We start from the raw sequence: 12895 nt of genomic DNA, 5'->3' as shown, positions 1-12895 counted from the left end.
GTTTTCTGTGTCTTTTTGCTGCGTCTTGTTTCTTTGTCCGCTTCTGTTGTTGTCAGCGGCACGGGAAGTGTGGGCGGCGCCATTCCTGGGCAGGCTGCTCCCTCCTTGGCGCTGGGCGGCTCTCCTTATGGGTGCACTCCTTGCGCATGGGGCTCCCCTACGCGGGGGACACCCTTGCGTGGCATGGCACTCCTTGCGCGCATCAGCACTGTGCATGGGCCAGCTCCACACGGGTCAAGGAGGCCCAGGGCTTGAACCGCGGACCTCCCATGTGGTAGACGGACACCCTAACCACTGGGCCAAAGTCCGTTTCCCTGCAGTTAAGTTTTTAAATCAGAAACAGTGAATCCTCCAACTTTGTTCTTTTACAATATTGCCTAGGCTATTCAGCGGCTGCTGAATTTCCACATGAATTTCAGAATCAGCTTGTCATCTACAAAGAAGCCAGCTGGGATTTTGCCAGGGATTACAATGACTCTGTAGATCAATTTGAGGACTGTTACCATCTTACCAATATTAAGTCTTCTGATGATGAACAAGGAATGTCTTCCCATTTATTTAGGTCTTCTTTAATTTCTTTCAATAATGTTTTGTAGTTCTTGGATTATACGATTTGCCCTTCACTTGTTAAATTTATTCTTAAGTCTTTTAAAAAATGTTATTGTAGTAATAGTTACACAATATTAAATTTCCCATTTAGTCACTTTCAAGTGTCCCATTCAGTGGTATTAAGTACATTCACAATGTTGTGCTGCCATCACCATCATCCCATTATCAAAACTCTTCCATCACCCTCAACGAAACTCTATCCATTAAACATTGACTCCCCATTCCTCTCCACTCCCACCCCTGGTAACCTGTAATCTACTTTGTCTCTATGAATTTGTATATTCTAGTTATTTCAGATACATGGAATCAAAAATATCTGTCCTTTGTGCAGCTTATTTCTCTTAACATGATATCTTCGGGGTTCATCCATGTTGTAGCACATATTAGAATTTCAGTTCTTTTCGTGACTGAATAATATTCCATTTATGGATATACCACAATTTGGTTATCCATTCATCTGTTGATGGGCACTTGGGTTGCTTCCATCTTTTAGCTATTGTGAAGAATGCTGCTATGAACATTGGTGTACAGAGACCTGGTTGAGTCCCTGTTTTCAATTCTTTTGGGTGTATATCTAGAAGTGGGATTACTGGGTAACAGGGTAATTCATACTTCCCGAGGAATCACCAAACTGTTTTTCACAGTAGCTGCAAATATTTTACATTCCAACCAACAATGTACAAGGTTCCTATTTCTCCACATCCTAGCATTTATTTTCCATTTTTAAAATAACAGCCATCCTTGTGGGTGTGAGGTGATATCTCATTGTGGTTTTGATTTGCAGTTCCATAGTGACTATAAGATGTTGAGCATCTTTTCATGTGCTTATTGTCCATTTGTATATCTTCTTTGGAGAAATGTCTGTTAAAGTCTTTTGCATTTTAAAATTGAGTTGTCTTTTTTGTTGTTGACTTCTGGGAATTCTTTATATAACCTGGAAATTAAATCCTTAATAGATAAATGATTTACAAATATTTTGTCCCATTCTGAAGGTTGTCTTTTCACTTTCTTGATAATGTCCTTTGATGCACAAAAGTTTTTAATTTTAATGAAGTCCATTTTATTTATTTATTTTTTCCCTTTGTTTCTTATGCTTTTGCTGTAAAATCTAAGAATCCATTGCCTATACAAGGTCTTGAGGATAATTTCCCTATGTTTTCGTCTAAGGATTTTATAGTTTTAACTCTTACATTTAGGTTGTTGACTCATTTTGAGTTAATTTTTGTATATGATGTATTGTAGATTTTATTCTTTTTAATTCTATTGTAAAAGGAATTATTTTCTTAAATTTGCACATTGTTTAGTACAAGTGTATAGAAATACAATTGATGTTTGTTTATTGATCTTGTATCCTGCAACTTTTTTGAACTTGTTTATTGGTTCTAATAGTTTTCAGTGGATTCCTTAGGATATTCTATGTACAAAATCATGTCCTCTGCAAAAAGAGTTACTTTTACTTCTTCCTTTCCAATCTGCATGCTTCTTATTTCATTTTCTTTCCTAATTGCCCTGGCTAGAGCTTCCAGTACAATGTTGAATAGAAGTAGTAAAAGAAGACATCCTTCTCTTGTTCCTGATCTTAGGGGAAAGCATTCAGTTGTTAATCATTAAGTATGAAGTTAACTGTGGTTTAGATACTCTTTACCAGGTTGGAGACATTCCCTTCTATTCCTACTTGTTGAATATTTTCATCATGAGGAGTAATGAATTTTGTCAAATGCTTTTTCTTTGTTTATTAAGATAATCACATGTTTTTTGTCCTTTATTCTATTTATCTATTACATTAATTGATTTTTGGATGTTAGGCTAATCTTGCATTCCTGAGATAAATCCCATTTGATTATAGTGTATAATCCTTTTGATATGTTAGATTTTTTTTACTAGTATTTTGTTGAGGATTTTTACAGCTATATTTATAAGAAATATTAGTCTGTAGCTTTCTTTTCTTGTGATGCCTTTGTCAGTTTGTGGTATCAGGGTAATGACGGCCCAATAAAATGAGTTTGTAAGTGTTCTCTTCTATTTCACAATGAATTTTTCTTTTTTATGCAGTACTGGGGATTGAATCCAGGATCTTGTACATGGGAAGCAGGTGTTCAACCACTGAACTACATCCCCTCCCCAGTGAGAGTTGGTTTTTTCATTTGTTTGTTTTTAGGAAGTACTGGGGCTTGAACCCAAGATCTCATACATGGGAAGCAGGCACTCAACCACTTGAGCTACATCCACTCCCCACACAGGTTTTTAAATACCTCTATCTTAGACTACCCAATGGGTGCTGATGCAAAGTACCAGACAATGTGCTAGCTTTTATAAAGGGGATTTATTTGGTGTAAAAGCTTATAGTCCCAAGGCCGTGAAGTCCAACTCATGGCACCATAAGCGGTGCTTTCTCACCAAAGTCAGCTGCCATGTGTTGAAGCAAGATGGCAGGCAGTTTCGGCCTGGTCTCTCCTTCTCTTCCAGGCTTCTCTGACTCAGCTGCTCTGCTTTTAAACTATCAGGCCAATGGCTCATTTCTCCCCAGGGCCTCACTTGTTTGAGCCTCTCCTTTCTGTTACACGGCAGGATCAAAAAATGAGAGAGCTCTCTCTTCCTGTGTCTGTCTGTCTGTGTGAGTCCATTCATATCAGACCCAGCAAGGGGCAGGGACTCAGCCTGAGTCATGCCTTACTGACTTAGTAAAAAAATCTCTAAAGCAATCTTCACAGGTACCCTAATCAAAGGTTCCTTAAGTGAATTTAATGCACTCAAAGGGTATCACGTCCAGAGGAATAGATTAGTTTACAAACATAATCTTTGGGATTCATGAAATAATCTCAAACTGCCACATCTTTTAAAATCAGTAGCCTATATTTTACAAACAAAATCCAGTTAGAAATTATAATGGAAGAGGATACCCATATGGGAAAGCAAATAAAATACCTAGGTGTAAAATGAACAAGAAATGTCAAAATCTATATGAGGAAATCTATAAAATACTCCTGAATGACACAAAAGTTAATTTAAACTAATAAAAAATACATACCATGTTCCTGAACAGGAAATCCAACCTCATAAAGGTATTGCTAATCTCAAGCTAATTAATAAATATAAAGTGATTGCCCTAAAAATTTCATCAGTCTTTTTTTTCCTTTTGAGGTAGGCCAACTGTTTATAAAATTTATTTGAAAAACAAACAAACAATAAAGAATATCCAGGGAGACCTGAAAACAAAAAGCATTGAGATGGGAATACTCCTAAGAAATTATAAAACATATTATAAAGTCTCTCCATTTTAAACAAAGTGGCTGGCATTGGTACATGACTAGATGGAGCAAGAGAACTGAATTGAATATCCAGAAATAGATCTAAATGCATATAGAAATTTAGTATACAATAAAGGCAGCATCTTAAGTCAGTGGAGAATAAATGGACTTTTTGAAAAATGGTGTTGGGATAAATGGATAGCCATATGGACAAGATAACACTGAATCAGTTTCTCACATGCATACCAGGATAAATTCCAAGTGGATTAGAGATTTAAATACATAAAATGAAACCATACAAGTTCTAGAAGTGAGCTTTCCTATGATTCAAAATCTATATTCAATAATGAAAAATGTTGATCACTTTGACAAAATAAATTTTAAAATTTGTATGGTAAAAATACCACAGGTAGATCATAGTAAAAAGACAAATGGAAAAAATATTTACAATATGTCACAGATCAAGAGTTAATATTCCTCATATATAAAGAACTTCTACAAGTAGAGAAGAAAAAGACCAACAATATAATTTAAAATGGGCAAAAAATGTGGACACAGATTAGAGAAAAAACTTGCACATGTCCCTAAAATATAATGAGAAAAACACTTAACCTCACTCACAATAAGAAAAATGCAAATTTAAAACTACACTGAAATTCTATTTCTCATCCATCAGAATGGCAGTAATTTAAGTGCTTTTTTCCCATATGCTCTGTTGGTGAGGCTGAGGGAAACACTTTCACACGTGCTTGTGGAAATGTAAAATGATATAACCCCAGTGGAGGAGAATTTGACAGCATCTAGCAAAATCATGTATGCATTTACTCTTTGTCCCAGAAATCACAGCAGGAGGAATCTATTCCAAAGAAACCTACCCAAAATACAAAAATAGGCTGTTATAGGCTATTCACTGCAAGACTCTATAATAATAGCAAAAGATTGGAAACAACTCAAATGCCCATAATGGGGGGACTTACTCAACAGACAATGATACAAACTCACAATTCGTACTATCTAGTAATGAAAAGCAATGAGGTCTAATTGCTATGGAGAGATATTCAGGAGGTGTCATTATGTGAAGCAAAGCTAGATATGCCCTGCTTTTATTTCAGAAAGGGTTAAGAGATTGATAGATGATAGAGATAGGCAGGTAGACAGACAGATATATATACACATGTAGTATGCATTTGAAAAAAAATACACAGTGAATTCTGGGTACCTGGGGATAATGACAGTCACCTAAATCTGAATCTCTATACAGACATCCCCAAACACACACATGCACATGCATATAGAGAACAAGGAGAGAAAAGAAAAAATAAAACCAACCTTAGTCCACACCTACAGCCTGTCCAGGAGACACAGAAACTAAAAGCTTCAGATTAATAAGTGTGGAAATAAACAGCCAAGTCCAACAGAGATGGCTGTCCACGTGAAGGGGGAGATAAGTGGAGAGCACACAGGAAGCAGGGGAGGGGGGCAAAGAGATACAATGCAGATAAAATCACTCCCCAAAAGAGAAAGTCACAATCTGAGTTAGCAAATACAAACAGGTCCAAAACTTGATACTGGGCAACTGAAAGGAAGAGATTTAGATGTGTACAAGAGGGTTCATCTCTGGAAGACACTGCTTCTGAGGGGGAAGAGGGTATTTAGAGGTGGGAGGTGAGCGGTAGACATTAGAAGTTATACAGAAATAAGAGAAATTACAAAAGACACACCGACCGCTCCCACCAAAAAAAAAAAAAAAAGAGAAAAGTTTGTGATAGGCAGGATTTTGGCCCCATGACCTTTGCCTCCAGTGTTATACTCTGGAATATGTTACTGTAAGTGGCAAAAGAGACTCTGCAAATGGAATTAATGTTGTTTACCAGTTGACCTGAAAACAGAGAAATCATCCTGGACTACTGGGTGGGCCCAATGTGACGCCACGGGCCTTTTGAATCAGAAGAGGAAGGCAGAGAGGCTAACAGATCTTGGCCTTATAAAATTCTACACAGAGCAACTGCGGCAGAGCCACACTCCACCCGGACTTCTGACCTACAGAACTATGAGACAGTAGATTTGTTTTGCTTTAAGCGACTAAATTTGTGGTGATTTGTTATGGAAGCAATGGGAAACTCTATTTAAACTCTATTTAAAACTCTGCACTTCACTGTATGAACAGAAGAGTGTGCTGCTAGTGAAGAAACCTGGCAAGCCATCTAAAACCTTTACCTCTGCATACAGTTCTTGTTGATAGTTCAGAAAAATAAGACATTATGAAATGAATACAAAAGAGCAGATTATCCATCAAAGCTCCTATGATAAAGAAAATGAAAATCAAACCATTGCAGGAGAGTAAAATTATTCCCTAAAAGCACAAGCACACGGAACCAAACAAAGCAAGTGAAAAATGTAACACAACATCCCAACTTGAACAAATTGTCCTTAAACAAGCATTCAGTGGTAAGAAAATTTCAAATCTTAAATCCCAACACTTAAGACAGACATGGACAAAAAATTCAGCAGGAAGTGAAATAAGATGTTGCCCAAACTCAAATAATTTTTTTAAAGAAAAAAGGAGAAATGAACACCAAATTATAAGATATCCATGGGAGAACAGATTTGACTGAAAATATAATTTCGGGTATTATGAAGAGATAAAGGGAAGTGGACTTGGCTCAACAGATACAGCGTCCACCTACCAGGTGGGAGGTCCACGGTTCAAACCCAGGGCCTCCCTGACCCATGTGGAGCTGACCCACACACAATGCTGATGTGCACAAGGAGTGCCGTGCCATGCAGGGGTGTCCCTCGCATAGGGGAACCCCACGCGCAAGGAGTGCACCCTGTAAGGAGAGCCGCCCAGCGTGAAAGAAAGTTCAGCCTGCCCAGGAGTGGCGCCACACACACAGAGAGCTGACACAGCAAGATGATGCAACAAAAAGAGACACAGATTCCCAGTGCCACTGACAAGAATAGAAGCAGACACAGAAGAACACACAACGAATGGACACAGAACAGACAACTGGGGTGGGGGGTAGGGCATAAGGGGAGAGAAATAAATAAATCTTTAAAAAAAAAAAAGAAGAGATATAAAAATAGCCAAGAAAGGAAGCGGATTTGGCTCAATGGATAGAGCGTCCGCCTACCACATGGGAGGTCCAGGGTTCAAACCCCAGGCCTCCTGACCTATGTGATGAGCTGGCCTACACGCAGTGTTGATGTGTGCAAGGAGTGCCGTACCATACGGGGGTGTCCCCTGCATCAGGAAGCCCCACATGCAAGGAGTACACCCCATAAGGAGAGCTGCCCAGTACGAAAAAAGCGCAGCCTGCCCAGGTGTGGCACCACACACACAGATGCAGCAAGATGACGCAACAAAAAAGAGACACAGGTTCCCAGTGCCACTGACAAGAATACAAGAAGACACAGAGAGCAGACAACTGGGGTGAGGGGGAGAGAAATAAATGAAGAATAAATCTTTAAAAAAAAATAGCCAAGAAAAGTTTTAAAACTAAAGGTTAAAAGAGGAAAAAAGTATCAGAGAGAAAGTGACTGTCATAGAAGATGGGAAAGGAGATTAAACATATGGATAATTAGAGTCTCTGAGGAAGAAAAACTAAAGAAGAGAACAGAATAATCCAAGAAAACTTCCTGGAAGTAGAAGAAGTTCTAACTCTACATACTGAACAGACCCACCATGTACCTAGGAAAATTCTGATGCAGAATTATAAAGACTAAGACATATCCTAGTAAAACTGTTAAAGATTTATTTAAAATGCTGAGGGCCTCTCAAACAAAGCAAGACAACTCAGGAGAAGCATTTTAAACAAGTTCAAAGAAAGTGTAAACTGAGGATTTTATTTCCCATCAAGTTTTAAAGATGTAAGAACTCAGTAATACATGGCACATGAATCATTCCTGAGAAATCTACCAGAGGACAAGCTTCATCCAATAAGAGATGAGGGACTGGGAAGTTAAGGCTTAAAATGTACACAGTTCCTATCTGGAAATGAGGGAAATGTTTTGGTAATGGATGGTGGTGATGGTGGCACCACATTGTAAACACAGTTAGCAGCACTGAAATATATATCTGATATGATTAAAAGGGGGAATGTTAGATTATACATATGGTAACAGAATAAACATTTTTTAAAAATTCATGGAACCACACTATACAACCAGTGAACCCTAAGTTCAATGATGGACTTTAATAGTACAATTATAAAAATGTGCTATTATCAATTGTAACAAGTGCTCCACACCAACGCAAGGTATATATGGGAATCCTGTATTTTATGTGTGATTGTTCTGTAAACCTAGAACTTCTCTAATAAAGAAAAGAAAGGAAGAAAGGAAGAAAAGAAAAAATAGAAATTAAAGAAAGAAAGGAGAAAGAAAGGAAAGAAAGAAAAGAAAGAAAAGAAAAAAGAAAAGGAAGAAAAGAAAGAAGGAAAGAAAGAAAGAAGGAAAGAAAGAAAGAAAGAAAGAAAGAAAGAAAGAAAGAAAGAAAGAAAGAAAGAAAGAAAGAAAGAAAGAAAGAAAAAAGGAAGGAAGGAAAGAAGGAAAGAAGGAAAGATGATGGTGAATTTTGGCAAAAGAAATAATGGACCCATTGACTATATTTACTTGATCTAAGATTAAAACAAAGGTGGAAATAAGAATGGGAAAAAACCTGTATATGTTATATGCCCAAATCATGCAAAAGTAATGCAACTAGGGAAACGGACTTGGCCCAGTGGTTAGGGCGTCCGTCTACCATATGGGAGGTCCGTGGTTCAAACCCCGGGCCTCCTTGACCCGTGTGGAGCTGGCCATGCGCAGTGCTGATGCGCGCAAGGAGTGCCGTGCCACGCAAGGGTGACCCCCGCGTGGGGGAGCCCCACACGCAAGGAGTGCGCCCGTGAGGAAAGCCGCCCAGCGTGAAAAGAAAGTGCAGCCTGCCCAGGAATGGCGCCGCCCACACTTCCCGTGCCGCTGATGACAACAAAAGCGGACAAAGAAACAAGACGCAGCAAACAGACACCAAGAACAGACAAGCAGGGGAAGGGGGGGAAATTAAATAAATAAATCTTTAAAAAAAAAAAAAAAAAAGTAATGCAACTAAAAAAAATGAGAAGGGTAGGGGGAAAAGAGAATAAACTTAATGATTGTTATATAGGTAATAAATGGAAATGAAAGGATATTATTGCAAATTGACAGATTAAACAGTAGAAGTCTACTGTTTGTCAGACTGAGGAGTGTCAGGAAAAACTGCCAAAACTTGGACAAGAACAAAAGAAATGACTAGATGTCCTTTCAGTGGGGTGTGTTTGTGCATGATCTAGCGGATCCTCTGGGGATTACCTGATCTTTAGGGGTGTATAAACTAGGTGATTTTACAACTCTGTAAGGGCAGAAGTTAACTGTACAGACTACAGCTGATTTCCACCCTGTGGAAAAGATAACCCCATGCATTATATCTAATTGCACTACAGGCTATTTAACGAGTTTTGTGTCTATTGAATTCATATCCACATTCCTGATGGTGCATGTAGGTATATATGCGTGTACATGTAGTCTTTCAATTATCCTTTGAACTGGTTTTAACATCTTAAGGAGATAATTAACAAGCTACATAAAATCTTTGCACGTGTTCATTTTGTAATTGTATATGCATCATGTTTTCAATGTTTTATGCTTTACCAGGAGCACGGACTGTATCCTGCGGTCGATGGGGAGCCACAGGAAAGGGGGGACAAGATTCTGCTTTGGTAAGGTCCTTGGGCTGCTGGTTTGGGTAGGGTGGGGGAGGAGGACCCGGCAGGAGCCATGGACGACAGTGAGCAGAGAAAGCGCAGAGGGAGCATAACTGGCTCCCAGGGAGGGCACAGTCTCCTTCTTGCCTCACTTTACACTCAAGTCCCGTTTGCCTTCCTCCTGTTCACTTACACTCAAGTCCCGTTTGCCTTCCTCCTGTTCCTGCAACATGCTAAGCTTGTTCCTGCCTCAGGGTCTCCGTGCAGGCTCTTCCCTGTGCCTGGAAAGCTCTTCCCTCACATCATCACGTGGCTGCCTCTTTCTCATCTTTCAGGCTCCACCTTAAGCGTCACCACCCTCAAGAGGACTTCCCATCTGCGGCAGCCCCAGGTTCTTCTAGGGTCCTGCTAACGCTCAGTTTCTTGAAGGGGTGCTGGTTTCGTGGATGTGTTCACTTTGAGGAAATGCATCAAGGGTTGTGCACTTAGGATGTATCCATTCAGACCTCAATAAAAGTGAAAAAAATAAAGTGGTCCTCCTCAGCATCCTCTAGCACATCGCCTGTTTTTCTGTGGTGCTGACTGCTCCCTGCTAATTTCTTGCCCACTTCTCTGTTCTGTTATTTATCACCCAATGCGCACGCACACACACTCCCACTAGAACGTGAGCGTCACGGTGGAGCTGGGAGAGGCGCCGACCCATGTCTGGGGAGAGGGGCTGGGGGTGCCTGAACCCGGGCCCTCACCTTCCTCTGCATCTTCTCCAGCAGCTTGCTCTTGGCCCTCACTTCCTCCTGGATGGAGTCGTACACGTTGAGCAGCACCCAGTCGCCGCTGTCCTCGTCTGAGCTCTGCAGGGCCGCCACCAGCTGCCTTTTGCGCTCATCCGCATACCGCTTGCGCCGCCTGTGCTTCTCCTTCAGGTCCTTGTTCTTGGCCTGCTCCCCGCCCACCACCTGCTGCTCCAACAGCTGCAAACTGCCAGCGGGAGGAGAGAGCAAGCGCGACAGTGTCTGGCAGTTATTGGCCAGCCGCGCTTCCAGGGTGCCCCACTTCACGCAGGATTCAAGGGGAAGCCACTTGCTCAGGGCCAGACCCGGGATTCCTGCCAGACTCCAAGCCCCCGTGTGCTCATACCAGAGTCCCAAATGCTGACGGGTACCCCCAACCCTGGGGTGTGAAAAAGTCCACTAACGTCCAGTGCGCAGTGTTTAATAAGACAGGGACACGCACAACATCTTTTAAAAATATTTCTCTCCAAAAAGCTCAAACATGATTAAGTTTGTCCTTTAAAGAGCTGCCCAGCGCGAAAGAAAGCGCAGCCTGCTCAGGAATGGCGCCGCACACACGGAGAGCTGACACAACAAGATGACACAACAAAAAGAAACACAGATTCCCGAGCCGCTGACAACAACAGAAGCGGACAAGGAAGACGCAGCAAAAACAGACACAGAGAACAGACAACCGGGGTGGGGCGGGGGGAGGGGAAATAAATAAATAAATAAATAAATCTTAAAAAAAAAAAAAACTATGGGGGAAAAAAGGCTCATCTCTGTCTCATAAAGCCTCACAAAAATGTTTTAGAACCTGCTTCTTTCCAGTGGGATGTAAGGGACCCTAACAAAAGACATGCCAGGACTAGTCAAAGACCCAACGGCAAGAATGGCTCTGTAACCTGGGCTTCCTAGCTCTGACTCCAAGTTCAAGTCACAACTTTACTTACAATGAGGATGATGCCGAGGGCCCAAGTGGGGCCCCCGGGGCCTCTACTTCCCCTCCCTCTGCACCCCACCCCTAAATCACTCCAGCAGTAACTCACTGCTCGCAACAGCCCTGCTGTTAGATGCTGTGCCCTCTGGCTAGAAAGCCTCCCCGAGGCATGTCTTGCCAACCTTCTCTCTGTGAAGCCCTCACTGGCTGTCATTCCAGGCCACCACACGGCTTAAACAATCCCGGCCTGTGCTGGTGTCTTCTGGTTGCCTGTCGCGCATTGTCCCATTTTACCCTCACAACAAATTTCTCAAGCTGGAACTGTTTGAAGCACCCTTTTGCAGATGAGGAAGCTGAGGCACAGAGAGCTTTAACATCTGCCTGGGATGCTAGAGTGAGGGCGTGGCGAGGCCCACGTGAACCTGCGCAGCCTGGCGCTCTGCCAACCACCAGGAACCACGGCCCACCCCAGGCCTCCAACACACGTGGCACATTCCTGCTGTGCACGTGCCTCCACGCTGGCCCGTGAGCCCCTCGAGGCCACCCTGCTCCCTCATTTGTCTTTGCATCCCTGGTGCCCAGCACTTAGTAGCTGCTCAGTTAGTGTTTGAACTGTGGTCTGCTGGGAGGAGGCTGGACCCCTGGCCACGGGGCTGACTTCATCAGGGAAGTGGGGCTGGCGTTCCTCTCATTTACAGAAATGCTCACTGAGGCTCACAAAAGTTCTGTGACTTGCACAAAGCTACACAGCAGGCGACCCAGGGACCGTCACTGTTTGGGGATAGCCTGACCCTAGGGTGGGCATGTCTTACATCAGGGAGAACCCTGGAAGCTAGAGGGGTGGGGGTTTGGCTGGGACCCGAGCAAACCCTGCATCACCCTGCCCCGAGATGCCCGGAGACCGAGGCAAGGCCTGGGGAAGTGTGGCTGCAGCTGGGCCTTCGTTTTCTCCCGAGAGCCGGCTGCTTCCCAGGACCCACCGCGCCAGGCCCTGTGGAGTGGAGACCCCTCCCCAGAGAGAATGAAATGGGCTGCGCGGTTTGGGGGTGGGGGCTCCGCCAGGTTAGGAGGCAGAGCTGGGTGAGGGCTCAGTGGGGTGGGGAGCGTCTGTCTGCACTCCATCCCAGAGCCTGGGACCTGGCTCCTGCCCCCCCCCAGGGGACCCGCAGCACCAGCCCGGGGCCTTACCGCGCCAGCACCCGCTGCTGATCCACGATGGGCAGCAGGTCGTCGGCCAGCACGGCAGCCTCCACGCCCAGGCCCGCGCTCTCCCTCCTCATGCTTCCTGGGCCCTGTGGAAGCTGCGGCTGCGCCACCAAAGCCTCCTGGGCCTCAGCTTCGGGCCCCGCACCAGGTTCTGCTGCCAACACCGCCTCCTCGGCCGCCTCCAGCACCAGCTCTACCTCCTGGACACAAAGAGAAATCAAGACGGAGGTTGGAAGCTCCAGCCCCAAGGGGGCACCCAGGCCCCTTTGCAGGCGGGGATGGGTCCCCTCTGGCTTGGAGACACCCCATTTATACAACAGTACAACCCAATAGATATTTTACCACCTTTTCTATCAGAAACCCCCAAAGGGATTTCCCAGCTTCCTCTTGTGGAGACAG

The 12895-nt window shown here is 43.2% G+C and overlaps 1 protein-coding gene across 5 annotated transcripts in view; it reads right to left on the bottom strand.

Moving 5' to 3' along the window:
* KIF17 (kinesin family member 17) overlaps positions 1 to 12895 on the bottom strand; it is a 51033-nt gene that overhangs the window by 7896 nt on the left and 30242 nt on the right. For 4 of the 5 annotated variants that reach the window (XM_058304236.2, XM_058304235.2, XM_058304237.2 and 1 more), the window contains exons 10-11: positions 12479 to 12696; positions 10327 to 10558 (exon numbers count right to left, since the gene is read on the bottom strand). In XM_058304236.2, the coding sequence (XP_058160219.1) occupies positions 10327 to 10558; positions 12479 to 12696 (450 nt within the window). Of the gene's footprint in view, positions 1 to 9998; positions 10087 to 10326; positions 10559 to 12478; positions 12697 to 12895 lie in introns of those variants that run through there. The other variant, XM_058304239.2, reaches the window with a different exon arrangement.

The sequence above is a fragment of the Dasypus novemcinctus genome, chromosome 9, assembly GCF_030445035.2.
Source record: "Dasypus novemcinctus isolate mDasNov1 chromosome 9, mDasNov1.1.hap2, whole genome shotgun sequence".
NCBI lineage: Eukaryota > Metazoa > Chordata > Mammalia > Cingulata > Dasypodidae > Dasypus > Dasypus novemcinctus.
The sequence above is the reverse complement of the archived record's forward strand: the minus strand, read 5'-3'. Positions and strand labels throughout refer to the sequence as shown.